At 34.6% G+C, this 17269-nt stretch overlaps 1 protein-coding gene across 1 annotated transcript; it reads right to left on the bottom strand.

The window, feature by feature from the left end:
* Nucleotides 1-10758: 10758 nt before the first annotated feature.
* LOC133782832 (uncharacterized) lies at nucleotides 10759-15837 on the bottom strand. The gene is made up of 11 exons (XM_062222240.1): nucleotides 15340-15837; nucleotides 14634-14756; nucleotides 14395-14491; nucleotides 14080-14115; nucleotides 13422-13609; nucleotides 13152-13254; nucleotides 12701-12882; nucleotides 12540-12617; nucleotides 11933-12035; nucleotides 11764-11857; nucleotides 10759-11442 (listed from the first exon to the last, which is right to left on the bottom strand). Exons 1-11 carry the CDS (start codon nucleotides 15639-15641, stop codon nucleotides 11072-11074), a joined length of 1677 nt encoding a protein of 558 aa, XP_062078224.1. The 5' UTR covers nucleotides 15642-15837; the 3' UTR covers nucleotides 10759-11071.
* Between the last annotated feature and the right edge of the window lie 1432 nt (nucleotides 15838-17269).

The raw sequence follows: 17269 nt of genomic DNA on the forward strand, positions 1-17269 counted from the left end.
ATAACAAGCAAGGAATACCAAAGGCGAGGTCAACTTACCATGAGAGCCATCCCCAGCGAAGACTCCATCACATTCTCCGGGCTCCTCGTCTTGATCACCCTCAGGTCCCTCTCAGCGACATTGTAGTAATGGTCCCCAATGTAGCTCGCTGTCTCGTAGACCGTTCCCCGAAAGACGTCGGGGATCTTCTCTAGAGCCCGGGGGTTCACCGGGACGCGCACCTCGGGGGTCATGGCCGCCAAGGTCCCGGGGGGCACCTCTGTATCCCGAGCTGAGTCGGAGACTCGCGGAGGAGGAGGAGGCATCTTCGTTGCAGGAGGGGCGGAGGTAGTTTCTTCGGAGCTGCCGGAGCCTGGTTTTTCCTCTTTGCAGGGGACTTAGAGGTGCTCTCGATGACCTTCTTGGCCAGCCGAAGCTTTTTCACTATGGGCCCAGCGGCCCCAGAAGAAGGGTTCCCTCCAGGGAACATAGCTCGCAAGTCGGTGCTCCCGGGCTGAGACATCTCTTCTGAGAAAGCAAAGGCAAAGTATTAATATACAAATAGAAATATTTATGCGAGACATCAAAAGTTAAAGGGAAAACAGATCTCAAATATATTGAAAGGGATCCTACCCTCCGAGCTAGAGGAATCTATGGTCACGACCACCATCGCCGAAGCTGTAGCGGGTGAGTCTAGGATAATGACTTCGCGGGCTGGATGAGGTTCTGGGTCCGATTCTGGCTCGGGACTAGACTCTTCTACATATTTCCTAAGGCCCGGAGCTACTATACCCTCCCAAAGAGAGGGCCACGACTGAAGGTTGGTCCCATACTCCTCAAAAAAGACCGACCTAAAAGCTATGGTGCTGTCTACAACTACAGTTCCCCTAGGGTGGCTACTTTCGTAATCCAGCACGAGTTGGTCGATGCACTGGAGTAGGGTTATATCGTGGTCTAGGTCACTTCGGCGACGTTGAACGGGCTGGTTGGGATTGAACCTAACTAACCGAGGATCGGCGGTGGCCCTATCTAAGTCCCTAAACATGTAAGGATTACCTTGCCTAGAGGGACCTGCGGCTGCTCCGGACTGGACCCTCTCCTTGTCCGTTTCTTGGGCGACCTCCAGCGCCCACTTCAGCCTCACGAGGGGCACCTTGTCCTCCTCATCCTCGTCCTCTCCTTCCCCCGCGGCCTCCTCCTCGGGGATGGGTGCTATCTCGCGGGCTAGAGGAGGGCCCCGAGGTCTCCTCAAGGCCAAAGTCTGACCCGGAGAGATCAGCTTGCACGCCAGCATCGTCTCGTCTGTCACGAGCTGGCGATAGTCCTTTTCACTGGGGGGCAGACCCGCCAGTGTCTCGTATTGACCCCTGAGGGTCACAGACTTGGCTGTCCTCGCGAAAATGGCTGCATGATTGTTTCTAAGTCAGGAACAAATAGAGGGAGCTATTCAATAGTCAACTTACGAGCTAAGAGTAAAAGGTACTTACGAGGATGGTTGAAGTAATGAAGTTCGCAGTTGCGAAACCCCTTGGAGATAAAGAACTGGTCTTTGAAGTCGTTGGGGTGGCTGGGAAGATCGATGACCGCAGCCGTGTTTGGAAAACGGGACAGGTAGTAGAACCCGTCGCCTCACCCCCGCTGCTCCGGGCTGGCCTTGAGGCAGAAAAAATATAAGATATCCGCCGGGGTGGGGACCTCCCATTCCTGCTTCAGGAACAGATATCTCAACCCCGCTAACAAACGGTAGGAGTTAGGGGGGAGCTGGGAAGGAGCCAACTTCACGTAGTTGAGGAAGTCAGCAAAGTATTGGTCCAGCAGGAGGAAGGCCCCAGCCTTGAAGTGCTCGTCACTCCAAGCCGCGTAGTCTTCATCGAGCGGTGCACAGCTCTGCTCTCCTTCTAGGGGAGGTCGAGTGATCAGGGCGCCCCTCCCTAGCTCGATATTGTGGGAAAGGAATATTTTATTCACTTTCCCCTGGTCGGTGATCTTCGAGATGATCTTCTCAGCCTCGAAGAAAGCGTCAGGCGCCACCTCGAGCTCCCACTCCACGGCCAGCCCGAAAACGGGGATTGAAGAGTCCATCGCCACCTCCTTTCCTTTGAATTGTTGAGAGGACGAGCTGCCTGCAGTCTTCTTAGGGGTGTTCTTCTTGGGTCCCATCTGGTCGCCTAACGAACAAAAGAAGAAATTTTAGAAAAGGCGACCTAAGCATCAGAAAGAACCTGAAGCGAAATGTGTTCCTTTGCACGGGCTGAGGTAATCTCAGCCCGTGGAGAGTGAGACCACGCGGTTCTATGAACACGCGCCTGTTCTCCCAACGGATCCCCGATTACTCAGAATTCGTGTGTCAGGAGGGTCAGGATAAAAGTTTGCCTTGGAAGGAAAGTTTCCGTAGGCAAGAAGTGCAAAACCGCCTGTGAAGCGTGTCCCCTAAGCTACCCGGTTTTGCACCCAAAAGGATGGATATTTTAAACAAGCATACCGAAAATCCTACCCAGAAGATTTCCCCCGAAAGCGTACCCTATGAGCCATGCTCCTAAATGGTTTTCTTCTACAATCGATGCCCTAAAATAAAAACCTACGCCCTTCACACCCACAAAAAACCAACAGAATGTTGCATGCAGCTACAGGAACAATTTACCTAGGCTACAGTGAAGAAGAAATTCAAAGCATGCACAGTCAGAATGTTTTGCTGTGGGGAGGATGAAGGGATCGTCTGGGTTGGAGCCTCGTCGGAATAGCTGGTACCAAAGCCTCAAAGGAGCTCTCGTGCTTGAACTTCTGGAACGCTGGGAACAGTAACCGGGAGAAAAATAGGGTTTTTTGAGGATGAGAAGAAAGAAGAAGATGGGAAATTTGGAAAATTTTCAAATAAACGGGTGGCCCATGCGTAAGGTGGCCACCCCTTTTATATACGTAGGAGGCCAGGTGAGGAGGGTCATTGGATTGCCCTGATGTGGGATCCGAGGCTCTCTACTCGAAAGGCGAAACAACGGCCGAGTATAGGCTAGGCCATTTAATGTGGTTCTCGGAAGACGTACCGTCACCAACCACGATGCTCCACGTATTCGGCGCCTGCGTAATGGACAGAATATGAAGAGTCCATGAAGAAGCCTAAAAGCCCCCACTGTGGCCCCAGATGACGTCATGTGCCACGAGCAGAGGCTTGGGGGGCAAATGTACGCCCTAATTTTCCACGGGCTATTAGCGAGCTGAGATATGGCATAATTATATCATCCACATGGATGTCACGTAGCCGGAGCTGCTGTTATCAGGTCTTATCTTTTTAGCTCAAGGCAGCCAAAAGTTTATTAAGATTACTTAAGAGCCGAGTCAAATATGAAGACCGCGGGTCAAGAAGGCATCCAGCTCAAGGCACGAGCTGGAGTTGGAGGTTGTGACCCTTTATAAAGTCAACCACGCAATGTAAACGTGCATATATCAAACATCACGTGTCTGATATATCCCTGAATTCTCGGACACGCAGCATGAACGTGCGTGTTCAGGCACTCATGACTGGGTTAGGCCGTGCGGCCCATTATCCCCCTTACCTATTGATTAGACCACACTTCATTTGTCAGATTTTAGGAATTAATCATGAATGTCACAGAAGTGACATGATGGGTAAGAAGGTCACGGGATGAACCCCCTTACCAACTCCTAGGTGCCCTCTCCTATAAATATGGAGACCCTGGGAGTTGCAAAGGGTTGGATTCTATTGTGTAACGAAATACCCTGTAAAGAATACCAGAAATATAGCAATAATAGTGGCTGGTGGAGTAGAAGGATTTTAACCTTTGAACCACCTAAAAACGTATTCGTATCATTAGTTCATTTTAAGATCATTCATTTGTTTCAGTTCATTACTTAGCACTAATCTCATTCTCTTATTTTCTTAATTACCTGTTGGCGAAGAACTGCGTCAACAGTTAGATTTATGATAACTTATTGGAGCTTGATTTCATAGGCTCATGGTCCCCATTGTACCTTCGATAAAATCATCTAGATAGTCTCAATTAATTGATTTAATCATCAATTAGAATTATCAAAGTTGACCAGGTCAATTTTGGATAATTTCACAGAGTTGTGTAATTTTGAAAAGAAAAGAGAAATTATGGCAGATTTATTAATTAAGATAAATTGGTATCTAAATTAATAAATAAGTTTAAATAAAGGTTCAAATTATAAATAATTAATTTTATAAAGGATTTAAATAATTATTTAATTAATTAAATCGATAGAAAATAATACAGGCCTTGATTTTAAGTCCAATGGACTTATAATCAAATGTGAAATTTCACGGGCCTAAAGCCCATGATAATTTCGACCTAGGGCTTTAAAATGGCTATTATTTTATTGATTTTTTAATTAAATTAAATGGCCTAATTGAGTCTATAAAAGGAGTGCTTAGAGAGAAGTCAAAACATAAGTCACAAGTCAGATTTTCTGATAGTTTTAGATTCTCTCTAAACACAAGTCATTTTCTAAGCCTCTTTGTTATTTTCTCTTCTTCTCTCTATATCTATCTCATTTGTTGAGAATTTCCCACACTAGTCTAGGTGGTTCTAAGGATACATTGGAAGATTGTGAAAAAAATAGAAGATCGGTTCAGTTTCTTGATAATACTCTGCGACAGAGAGGATACAAGAGATAGAGAAACTGAAGGAATGACTGTTTCATTCCGCTGCGTATACTGTAAGTATTCTATTCTTTGTTTCTCTTTGAATTCAATTTTAGAAACATGTTTTAGGCTATATCGTATTAATTTGTTTAATATTAGATATACATGAAAATAAATAAAGATCATGTATAAGTTAATCTAATAGTAAACTCATTTAATAATGGACACCATTATCAACAACCTACTATTCGATCAAAATAAGAAAACAAAATCTCTTATTTTATGAGCTAGACCCACGGTTTCGATAATCTTAGATTTAGTCTTGGTAGTCACCATAGGGGTGAGTCTAGTAGAATTTGACCTATAATTATCTATCTTTTGAAATCTAACATTGTCAAAATAACTAATGAACACCTTTCGTAGGGGGGCGAATCAAAGCGTTTCGAGGCCCCATTAAGCTATTGACCTTGTTAAACTAACGGTGGAGATCGAATATTATTCTTAAAATAAGCTCATTATTTAATTAAAATAATATTTTTTATTATTAATTTTTTAAAATTAATGACTATGGTTCTCCAAAAAAATGTAAAAATTAAATGAACATATACAATTAAGTCCAACTCAGGCAATGGGCCTTAACAATTGGGCTTGTATGGAGGAGGGATGGGTCCAGTATGTCGCTATCACTACTAAGGCCCCCATACTTCCATACAAGGTCCAAAAGACAGGAATTTAAACATTTGTTTTATTAATTGAAGCAAATGGACATTCACAAGTGGAACCACCCACAAGAGAGAAATTTAAAATTTACATTTTCTAATGGGTCCAAATAAAACCTATCATTTTATGAATGTTTTATTTAGTAAAATCCATATATTAAGCAAACATACAGGCCATTATATGCATCTAGGCTTAATTGCAAAAATACAACATATAGTGCAACACAGACATGTTATAATTGGATGGGCCTAATCATGTTACTAAATGAGCAAGTCTATGAATTTATGCAAAAATACCACAATTTATTTCATTTGCAAAAATACAACAATTAATTTTCTAGAATTTATTCAAAATTTGAATTAATTAAATTTTTGCAAAAATAAATAAGTCAATTTAAATGAAATTTATCAACAATTAACAAAAGTTAATTTAAATTTCATTTATCAAAAATCAACTTAGTTTAGGTCATTTTACAAAATATGAATTTAATTTAAATAGGATTTATCAACAATTAATCAAAGTTAATTTAAATCTAATTTATTAAAAAAATATTTTATTAATTGGTTTGCAAAACGTGATATTTTTAAAAATTTAACCAGTTATAAATTTTTTCAAAACAAATATCATTAGTTGTTTTTGGAAAAAATATATATATATATCTTAAACAGTTAAACAAATTCAGATATTCATAAAAATATCTAGTCAACAAATTTTCAAATTTCAAAATATTTAAATATTAAAATTCATAGATTAATCAGATATTAATATTTTCAAATAAAAGATTTCAAAAATATCAAGTATTTAAAAAAAAGTATCTTTAATATCTGATAACTTAATTCTAATATTTTTATATATTAAAATATTTAAAATTAATTAGTTAACCTATTTTTAAATTTGAATTTGAATATTTGTAGAAAATATCCATTTTTTAAAAGATCAAACAACAAAAATATCATATTTCAAAAGAGATATTTTTATATAATAGAGAAAAATATGATATTTTTGTATCAACTCATTAAAAAATACATTCAAAATTCAAATTTTAAGAAAAAATTTATCGCAGGACACGGCCAGTGAATGTTGGTGGCTGCGAGACTTTTGTGGGCAAAATTTGCGTTTTGGCTGCGGGGCAGAGGTTAATAGTGGTCGCAGCCACTAGTCTCAGACTCCTAGGCCACAGCCACTGAAACCTAGTGGCCGCGGGCACAGCCCAAAAAATATTTTCAAAAGATTTTGTATAATTTTTACCATGTTTTACATCAAATAAAGCATTTATAAAAATTAATTGCATAGAAAACACAACAAAATAACCTAAATTTGCTAATAATCACATAAAAATCAATATGCTGCATAAAAAACATGAAACCCATATAATTACTCAACACATCAAATAATTCAATTTTTACCATGTTCATGCATGAAAATAAAGATTACCAAAGGCTTTGAGGCTAGTTGTCGGGAAAACTTATAGAGGATCTTGTTTATTTTCATGTAAATCTTATATTAAACAAATTTATATAAGACAACCTAGAACATGTTTCTACAATTGAATTTAAACAAAGATAATGATAAGAACACTTACATTATATGCAACGGAATGTATTAGTCATTCCTTCCGTTTCTCTAACCATTGAATCCTTTTTGTCGCAGGGTATCACCAAGAAACTGAACCGATCTTCAATTTTCTTCACAGCCTTCCAAAGTATTCTTAGAATCACCTAGACTAGAGTAGGCAATTCTCAACACATGAGATATATACAAAAAGAAGAAGAGAAGAGAATATTAAGGCTTAGAAAAGGATTTTTGCTGTAGAGAGAATCTAAAATCCTAGAGCATCAAAACTAGATGTTCTGATCTTCTATTCTGCTCCAGATCTTCTCAATCATCTGTTGATCTTCTGTTTTCAACTCTCACTTAGCATTCCTTTTATAGGCTTAATTATGCCATTTATTTTAATTAAAAAATTAATAAGATAATAGATAATATCAGTCATTAGGTCGAAATTCTCATGGGCTTTAGGCCTGTGAAATTTCCCATGTAATTATAAGCCCGGTGGACTAAAAATCAAGGCCCGTATTATTTTCTATTGATTAATTAATTAAATAATTATTTAAATCCTTTACCAAATTAATTATTTATAATTTGAACCTTGATTTACTTATTTATTAATTTAGCACCAATTTGTCTTAATTAATAAATCTGCCCTAAAATCTATTTTCTTCTCTAAATTGTATAACTCTCTGAAACTATCCAAAATTGACCTGGTCAACTTTGATAATTCTAATTGATAATTAAATCAATTAATTGAGACTATCTAGATGATTTTATCCAATGTAAAGTGGGGCCATGGGCCTATGAAATCATGCTCCAATAAGTTATCATAAATTTAACAAATAAATTTACTAACTTATTAATTGCTTGTGACTCTACTAAAGACTCAGAATTGCACTATTGAATTCATAGAACGTTCTATAACCAATATAGATATGTTACTAGTTATACATTGTTACAACCATAATTATCACTCAATCCTCTATAGACGGTCTACAATGAAATGTTTATCCTTGAAACACTTAGTTATTCACTATAATGAGATCTCTATCATTTAGCACCTTGAACCAAACTAAAAGGAAACCATCGTTTTACTTCTTCATTAGAAGCTATAGATGTTCATATCTATGATTAACACTCCCACTCAATTATACTACCGAGTTCTCAAGATGTAAGTATGGGCTAGTCTGCAGGGTAAACTGGTAACGAACAAGTAAAAGAACTCAAATAATACAATTAGTTAAAATACTAACCACTCAGAATTGAGATTCAATTGACCTATGGTCAACTATATGATATGACTATAATAGATTATAACGGTATGTTTACTTATCTTATCTACTGTTAATATCGGTCCAGTCTGATGTAACAAATACATCTGATCTTATCTACTTTGCTAATGTTCTGAAAAGAACATAACATTGCAATATGTAAGTAGATCATAACGTAGATTGACAAGTCAGTATAAATCATGTGCACTGACTAATTTTAGCACTAACTTATGTTTGAACATATACTCATATTTATATTCCACTGTAATTACATTGCTATAAATATGATTAACTATATGCTCAAGATTTAATAGAAGTTTATATTAAACAAATAATTATAAAAATAAAATATGTGAGCAAAGTGATTGAATAAGTCAAAAATTAATTTTTTTATTAATAATAAAATGAGATTACAAAAAGAAAATAAGGCATAAAACCCCAACATTCGGTTCCTCCAAATAAGCTCAAGTCTACCATTATTACCTACTGCATCCACTCCAAAACAACCTTCATAACCCAATTGGATCTTCACCCAATCCAACTGTTTCCACTTCATTCTAGTTTCGAACAGAAAAAGAACTTCCAGTGTTCTTGATCATGGAAAATAAGAGTATTTAATGCGTAGACAACGAAAATTCTTGGTTTTAACGGTTTATTTTGTTAATTTTAACGGAATACTCCAAATATTTTACGGAATATACTTTTAAAACCAAATAAAAATAAAAATTATTAATTATATTAATATAAATTCAAATATTATAAAATATTTATTAATTATATTAATATAAATTCAAATGTTATAAAATATCATTATTAAATTCAAATATTATAAAATATTATTAATTATAAATTCAAATGTTATAAAATATTATTATAATAATATTTAATACTAGATTAGATATTTATTAATTATATCCATATAAATTTAATGTTATAAAATATTATTATAATAATATATAACAGATATAATATATATTCTTATTTTTTATAAAATTTTGCTAGAATAATATTTAGTAATTATATTAAGATAAATTTAAATATTATAAAATATTATTATAATAATAATATTTAATACAAATTATATATTTAATAATTATATCAATATAAATTCACATATTATAAAACTATATATTTGTTATTACAATAATATATAATGCATAATAAATACATTATATATAAGTGTCATGTACGTACAAATAACATGAGTGTTTCTTCTCCAATCATTGATGCGTAATTTGAATAATACTATCATGAATGTTTTGTACCTTAAATAGAATAGTTTGTGATCTAAAAAATTACCGTATTATTTATTTAAAAAAAAACATAAACAATGTTTTGGTTTAATTTTTCTTTTAATATGTTTATGTCATTCTTTTATATATAATATTGTTTATTTATTAAAATTTATATTATGACAATCATAAAAACTTCATAAATTTTCTAAATGATGAATTTTTTTAATAAAAATAAAAATTATGATATTTTATAATAAAAATAAAAATTAAATATATATTATCATTATAATGATATTTTATAATATTTAAATTTATATTAATATAATTATTGAATATATAATTTTATATTAAATATTATTATAATAATGATATTTTATAATATTTTAATTTATATTAATATAATTACTAAATATTTATTCTACCATATTTTATAATTTATTTTTACGATATATTTCGTTAAATAATTAGAATATTTTGTTAAAATTAACAAAAAAAAGTCATTAAAAATCAAGAAATACCGTTAAATACACATTTTTTATATAGAATAAATATATATTTTACTGTATAAATTAATTTTTTAAAAATTATATATATATATATATATATTTAACCGTCAAAATGAAAAATATAGATTATATTTAAAATCTAGTTGAAAAAGAACAAAAATTAATTTATGTGCTCAAAGCCGCGAGTAAATATATACTAATTTTTTTTAGAGAAGTTTAAATTAATAAAAGCCTAAGAAATTATAAAATTAACAAATTACATTTTTTTATAAATTAAAATTCTCTATTTTTTTATTCAGTTTGTTCTTTAATAATAATATAATAATTTTAACTATACTTAAATTATAAAATTTGTTCTCTATTTATTTAATTTTTTTAGTTTTCTCTTTATTTTAGTATTTTTTTTTAGAAGATTAATCTTCTTTTTTTTTCCCTTTTCTTTCTTGATGAGTTGACAAAATTTATCTTAATAATATTTAGTTTTACTTTTGAACATTAGAAGTATAATATTTTGGCATAGTTTTTTTTTATATAAATAAAATTTATTTATTCATTTATTTTAATAATTTTAGTTTTAGACTTGCAAGTTTATATTAGTTTTAGAAGGCATTTGAATCAAAAGAAAATTATTAGAGATCAATTTTCCAAAAGAAAAATAAATAAATAACGGACACTATCTTACCAAATCACACTAATGATAACCACCGAGTCAATAAACTTTTTCATCACAACTCTGTGGAAATCAGTCACATTAAAGTTGCTCTTTCATCAACTTCAAGAGACTGCTTTGTGAAAACATTTTCATACTAGATGATGTTCCACAAGATAAAATTAAGTCCTTTAAAAATTAAAAAGAGAACCAGTACAGAGAAATCTGTAAGAAGAAAATGTCAAGCTGTAATTTCAATAAAACGACTTGTGTATAAGTAATATCTTCTTTAGCTGTAATGAAGAACTAATATTCACAAAAGCACATATAATGCTTTAAACAGCTAAATTTGTTTCAATTACGTCATCTGTGAATATTGGATCAATTATTAACTACCCATCTCTAATGTCAGTTAGACTATGGATCTCCCCTACAACTTGTTCTGCATAAATTGTAAAATCCCCCATATTTTATCAACTAGTACTAATTATTCACATTATTCTGTTTGCATTACTCTCTCCAGGAAGATTATCCTGCTTTCACAACTTGCCCGCTGAATCCAGCATTGCCAAGTACTCAGTTATGGCTTCACCTTCTTTGGTAACTTCAATGTCGTAATCTGACAAAGCGTCGACCTTTGCAAGTCCATCTGCAAGCATGTCCTCCATCTCTGCATCACGCTCTTCTGCTTTTCCAGCAGTAGATGGACCTCCATCATCATCATCTTCTTCCACAATATTGTCGGTAAATGGAACTGAAGGACTCGCAAAGGCATCAGAAGCAACTGGAGGAATAGGTGCCGACTCTGTATTGTTGTCAGCAGCGGCATCTGTGGGGACTGATGCAGATTGCGACAGCAGTCGAAGCATTGCTTCCTCGATTGTCCCACCAGCCTGAACAGCTTCAATTGCTGCAGATGAAGTTAAAATATCAGACCATAATTAGGAACCTCGCCCCTTAGATACACACATGGCAGTGTTTGGAATTGAAAGAAAGAGTAAAAAATGATAACTGGCAAGCTGTAGAATCCCTTTAAAATATTATAGCAAACAATATAATATGAGAGCTTAATAGGTAATATTAGAAGTGTAAAATTATAAGTCCAAGGAAATCAACGAGGTTCTACATAGGTTTTTAAAGCAAACGTTTGTTTAGTAACATTGGAAATAAGTATTTGTGCAGTATAATACTAAACATTGTCATTATGAAAAAGAAGCTCTTTCTCAGTTACCTCTTGATCTTTCGAAACCCTTTTGCACAAGGCTTTCAATTGAAGCATCATTAGCCTTTTGCTGTCTCCTTCTTTTCCTTGATTCAATAGTAAACTGCAAATTAAAAAAACTAGTTAGAGAACCATAGTTCCAAACAACATAATAAAATTATTTAGAAAACTAAGAAACCTGAATTGAAGAATTAATATCTGGATTGGTCAAATCATCCAATGCCTTTTGAGTATCATTCTCATTTCGTCGAAGTGCTTCAGCTGCGAGCTCCTTCTCAAACCTACAGCGTGTACCCATAAAGACACAACATGTAAGATACACAGTTAATCAAACAAAAGAAATGGCATCAGTTTAAACTAAGTAAAATTTAATAGGATTAAAAAATCCATTGAGTGAACTATTTCATGATATGATGAATCGACTCTCATATCAAGATTTCTTTATTAAATAACTAAAAATTAATTATGTGATTCAATAAAAATAAATAGAATAGAAAAACCTAACGTATACTTGTTGTGTTATCAAATAATTAATGATTGCTATTGATGCAAATCCTTGATAGGAAATAGTATTCATCAAGCAGAAAGATTCTACCTTTTAGAGACTCTTGCAATAAAAACTAAGACAATGAGCCTCTCATATTCAAGTAAGTATTCCTTATAAATTAATAGTAAATAGCTATGAAGTCTGTGTTTGTAATTAACAAACAAAGCCAATGAACCTTCATAATCAGATAAATATGCCTTAATCTTAATAATATATAGCTTTATAGTTTCTTCATTACCCAATAGAAACCAATTCATTCAACTTCTGGAGATCCACAGCCTTCTTTAAGGGTGTCCTTCCATACGTCTTTTGCTCCCTGCCAATTTTTGGCCAAATTAAAATTACAGATTGAGAAATATATCTTATAAAGTCAAATTATTAATTATTCATGAGACTAACATAATCTCCTTTTGTTTCTGAAGATCCTCTACCCTTTTCTGTAGCCTCCTTGCTTTTTGTTCAACAAGAAAATCGATGGCCCTCTCAATATCTTGATTGCTCATCCGCAATGCCCTCTTTGCATCATGTTCTCTAAAGCCCATGCTCATAACAAGTGACAAGGCTTCATCTGGCACCTGTAGCTGAAAGAAACCATAACAAACAAAATATAGAGTAAGTGAGAGTCATTACGATTAGATGGCAGCCTTTTCCCCTTATGATTAGTTACATAAAGAAGGGAAGAACTTCTATAGATTAGAATAGCCAATTATTTTTTCTTCTCTCTGGAAAAGTAATATGCAGATGTAATCGAACAATCAATTTAGGGCCAACCAGGATACCAAAGAAAAAACTAGCTTACATTTGGTCCACCAATTTATATCTCAGAAAACACAAAGTATAATCAACTAACCCGGATAAATCTCTCTCGCGCAGAGGTCAGCACCTTTCTTGATTTATCAAACTGACCACTGTGGTAAGCTACCACTCCTTCCAGCAGCTCCAATCTCAAATATCTATAATCAGAATATGAAAGGTAATGAGATGAATACTTTATTGAAATTGTGTTGATAAAATAAAGACCGATGCACTTCAAATGAAAAATAAATAAGGATAGAAATGAAAAGCAGTCACAACAATTTGTGAATATTACGAGTTTAAATATGTTCAGAAATATGCTTACAGTGCAAGCTCTGGGTAGCGACCTCCTTGAAGGAATCTGACGCGTTGGGAATCCTTTCCGTGAGAACGTTCAAAATTCTGTCTAGCTTTCTGAAGGCGCTCCCCTGCCACTGAGAGACAGCTAATGTCTTGTAGCATGAAGTAGCACCACACAATGTCTATTTGCAGTATTGGAGGATTGTCGATAAACTGAAAATGGCACATATCCGAAAGGTGGAAAATATTTTAAAGATGATTATGATATTTACCTTATAAAGATGAGTACATCTATAATTGCATAAGAGTCCAAATGGAATTGTATTATGAACATGTGTAATTATTTTATATCTAGCTTCAAGTCAGTTCAGATTGCCCCTTTTAGGGAAAAAGTTCAGAAAAAGCTTATCAAGGTTCATAATTACACTTCCCTGATCCATTATACAAATGGAATTACAAGAATTCAAGAAGAGCATTAACAGAGTTTCCACTCTCTTACAAAAGCAAGTAATGAAAGAAAGAAAAAGTCATTGAGTGTGCAAGTCACGTGGACACAATTCAGCTCTGTCAATAAGCAGCTCAGTCCAATGACTTCTATTAAGGGAGTACTTATGAGTACTTTGTAAGCTATTTCAAAGTGAAGAGGCACGATCAGGTGTATAAAACAATAATAGCCAACTCACCTCAATGACCTTCGGATCACACAAAGAGAATGCCTCCTGGAAGAAAGAAAAAAAGTAAGCTTGGAATAAATAAATGCCTTACTCACATTATAATACCAAGTAAATAGCTTATAGCTTAACAATCAATACAGCACAAGCAGTATGTAAAATTCCTTGCTTAAAAGAAAAACATCTAATGTAATTCATAACATATTGAAAGGGCAACAGACATTTTGAGGTGATACTTATCCTATCCAAAGAAAGCCACCACATAGATGCAACTTATGTTAGCATATCAACTTTGTAATAGATAATTCAGGACTACAGACAACTGACCTCTCCCATAGTAAGTACTTCCATTGCATCTTTGTAATTTTCCTTCTTAATTAGCTCCTTTCCATTAGTATGAAGCATCAGGCCCATCATGATTGCCCTATAAAATAAGTGCAAACACGTCCAAATTAATTAGCACTGAGCTGCGAACACTTAAACCCTAACAAAAGAATTATATGGACATCTAACTTTATAGACAAACAGTAAAGCATACAAAGAGAAAATTCTAATAAGCACCATACCGCTGATCAGTCTCTGTTCCTAATTTCACTTGTCGTCCACTTTGATCTTCCAGTTCAATAACTTGATCATCAACTGGTAATGTACCATCTGCATTTCTTTGGGACATTGCGGCAGCAGCCGACCTGTCAATTCAATACAAACACAATCAAGTTAACAAGGAGAATTTTATGCTCAACATTGGCTTCAAGAAAATTGAGGACCAGCACATTCATAACATTCATTTGAAAGGTACTTCATGGATAGAACTTCAGAAAAACACCAAACAGAATAATTGGATAATCAAACACATCCTGTAGTATCATATAGTAAACAGCTATCCACAGAATTTTATGGAGCTGTTATATTCAATATGCAACCAAACTATAAGAAGAAAAATTCCAAGATAAATTATCAACAAAATCAAAGCCAAAAGTGCTCTCTCTCTCTCTCTCTCTCTCTCTCTCTCTCTCCCAAAGCAAGGCTGCAAATTATATACAGAGATACTGCTCAACCATACAATATAGAATCAGAAAGACATTACATACATATAGCTCATATTGAGATAGATTTCTCAAAAGACCTAATTTTTCATTGACAAATTATTAAACCAGAGAAGACCCAATTTACAAACTTGGTTCAATTAACAGAATTTTCCATCAAAATAGTCAACGATATACCATCAAAGCTTCAAACACACCAAACCCATTATCAAAAAGAAAAACTCACTTAAGTCGAGCAAGTCTACGAGAGCGTTCCTCCTCAGCCATCAATTCGTTCTGTAAGAATTTACCCTCATCGGCAGCGACCCGGGTAGACAAAATCTTGGAGTTGTTCTTGATGCCCAATTGGCCAAGCTTATCGTTTCCATCGCCATCTTTCAAAACTTTACCGGCGCATATCAAATTGATGGAGTTGGGTCCACAGTTTGATCGTTTAGCAACCTCTTCTCTCAACATGGGCACGGTCCAATTCTCCAATTCGACCTCTATAACACCAGCCCATGTCCCTGCAATCTTCAGCTTCGACATGGGTATGAACGATCGAAGGAAAAGAGTGATTAGAGGCAGTGGATTTTTGGGTGTGGTAGATAGGGAGTTCGGATTGGAGAAGACTGTATTATATGTAGCTTTAGAATTCTGGTACGAGGAGCAGAAGCACTTATATAGTTTTCTTGCTGATGAAGGTTACGAGTTCGAGTGTGATTCAGTTAAAATAAAAAATGGGAGTGAAAAACTCATCTTTATCTACAACTTTAATACTTTCCACATAGGTTTTTGTCACAGCTATCACACTGAATTAATAATGTTAAATAATTTCAGTTTCTTTTTTGGTATGGAATTTTGGAATATGCTCGTAAAAATATCTTAACTAATATGTATATAAATATTGTTTGAAAATTAGTTAGATTTTAAAGTTTTGATTTATTTTTCTTTAATACAAAAAAAAATATATATTTGTTTCACAGATGGGATAAGTATCCTCACCTAAATAGAAATGGAGCCGGAGTCATAAGCAGGGTTACAATGTAATTTATATATTTGATGTGACATTCCGGTGGGGAAGGGTGACACTCCTTAACCCATCTATATTCATATTTATATTTTTGTATTTATTCTTTTTTCTTCATATAATATAGAGTTTATATATTTAAATTTGTATTTCGTGTCATTACTTATTTAGACTTTATATTTTAACAAAATACTTTTTAGACTATTAGAGATTAATATGTGATTATTCTCATTGCTCAAGATGGTTAATATACATGCTGTACAAGCTTAGTTTAAGACTAGAAACTAGGAAAGTCAATAACTCATTATATCACAATCTATGCTATCCTAAAATAGAAGATTACAATTACAAAATATTTACAAAAATATTGTTGTCTAACACACCCCCGCAGTCGAAGCGGGAGGTAAGCGAACGCTTAGACTGTCCCGAAAGTCATCAAATAAAACGCGCGGAAGACCTTTGGTGAAAATATCTGCAATCTGGTATCGAGATGGGACATGTAGGACATGTACTTCGCCACGCGCAACTTTTTCACGGACGAAGTGAATATCCATTTCTATATGTTTGGTGCGCTGGTGTTGTACTGGATTACTGGATAAATATATTGCACTAACATTATCACAATAGACGAGTGTAGCTTGTCGGATAGGACAATGAAGCTCAAGAAGTAAGGTTCTGATCCAGCAGGTCTCTGAAACAACATTAGCGACACCCCTATACTCGGCCTCAGCACTAGACTTAGAAAGAGTCGGTTGACGTTTTGAGGACCATGAAATGAGGTTATCACCAAGAAATACACAATAACCTGAAGTAGATCGGCGAGTGTCAGGACACCCTCCCCAGTCTGCATCTGTATAAGAGACCAACTTGCCAATGTGAGACTTATAGAGATGTAGGCCGAACATAAGAGTACCCTGAATGTAGTGCAAGATGCGCTTAAGGGCATGCATGTGGGCATTTCGAGGATCATGCATATGAAGGCAGACTTGTTGCACTGCATAAGAGATATCAGGGTGAGTGAACGTGAGATACTGTAATGCACCTGCAAGTTGTCTGTACTTTGTGGGATCATCATAAGGAGCATCTGTAGTGGCACTAAGTTTGGACTTAGTGTCAACCGGTGTAGGGCATGTGCTGCAATTGGACA

This window comes from Humulus lupulus, chromosome 6 (genome assembly GCF_963169125.1).
Source record: "Humulus lupulus chromosome 6, drHumLupu1.1, whole genome shotgun sequence".
NCBI classification, from domain to species: domain Eukaryota; kingdom Viridiplantae; phylum Streptophyta; class Magnoliopsida; order Rosales; family Cannabaceae; genus Humulus; species Humulus lupulus.

Bases quoted from the DNA above. Each gene is read 5' to 3' on its own strand.
- LOC133782832 (XM_062222240.1), bottom strand. From the start codon at position 15,641: ATGTCGAAGCTGAAGATTGCAGGGACATGGGCTGGTGTTATAGAGGTC. The intron at 14,492-14,633 runs GTATGGTGCTTA...CTTATTTTATAG, and splicing joins GGAACAGAGACTGATCAGCG to GGCAATCATGATGGGCCTGA. The intron at 12,036-12,539 runs GTAATGAAGAAA...TACACGCTGTAG, and splicing joins AATGAATTGGTTTCTATTGG to GTTTGAGAAGGAGCTCGCAG.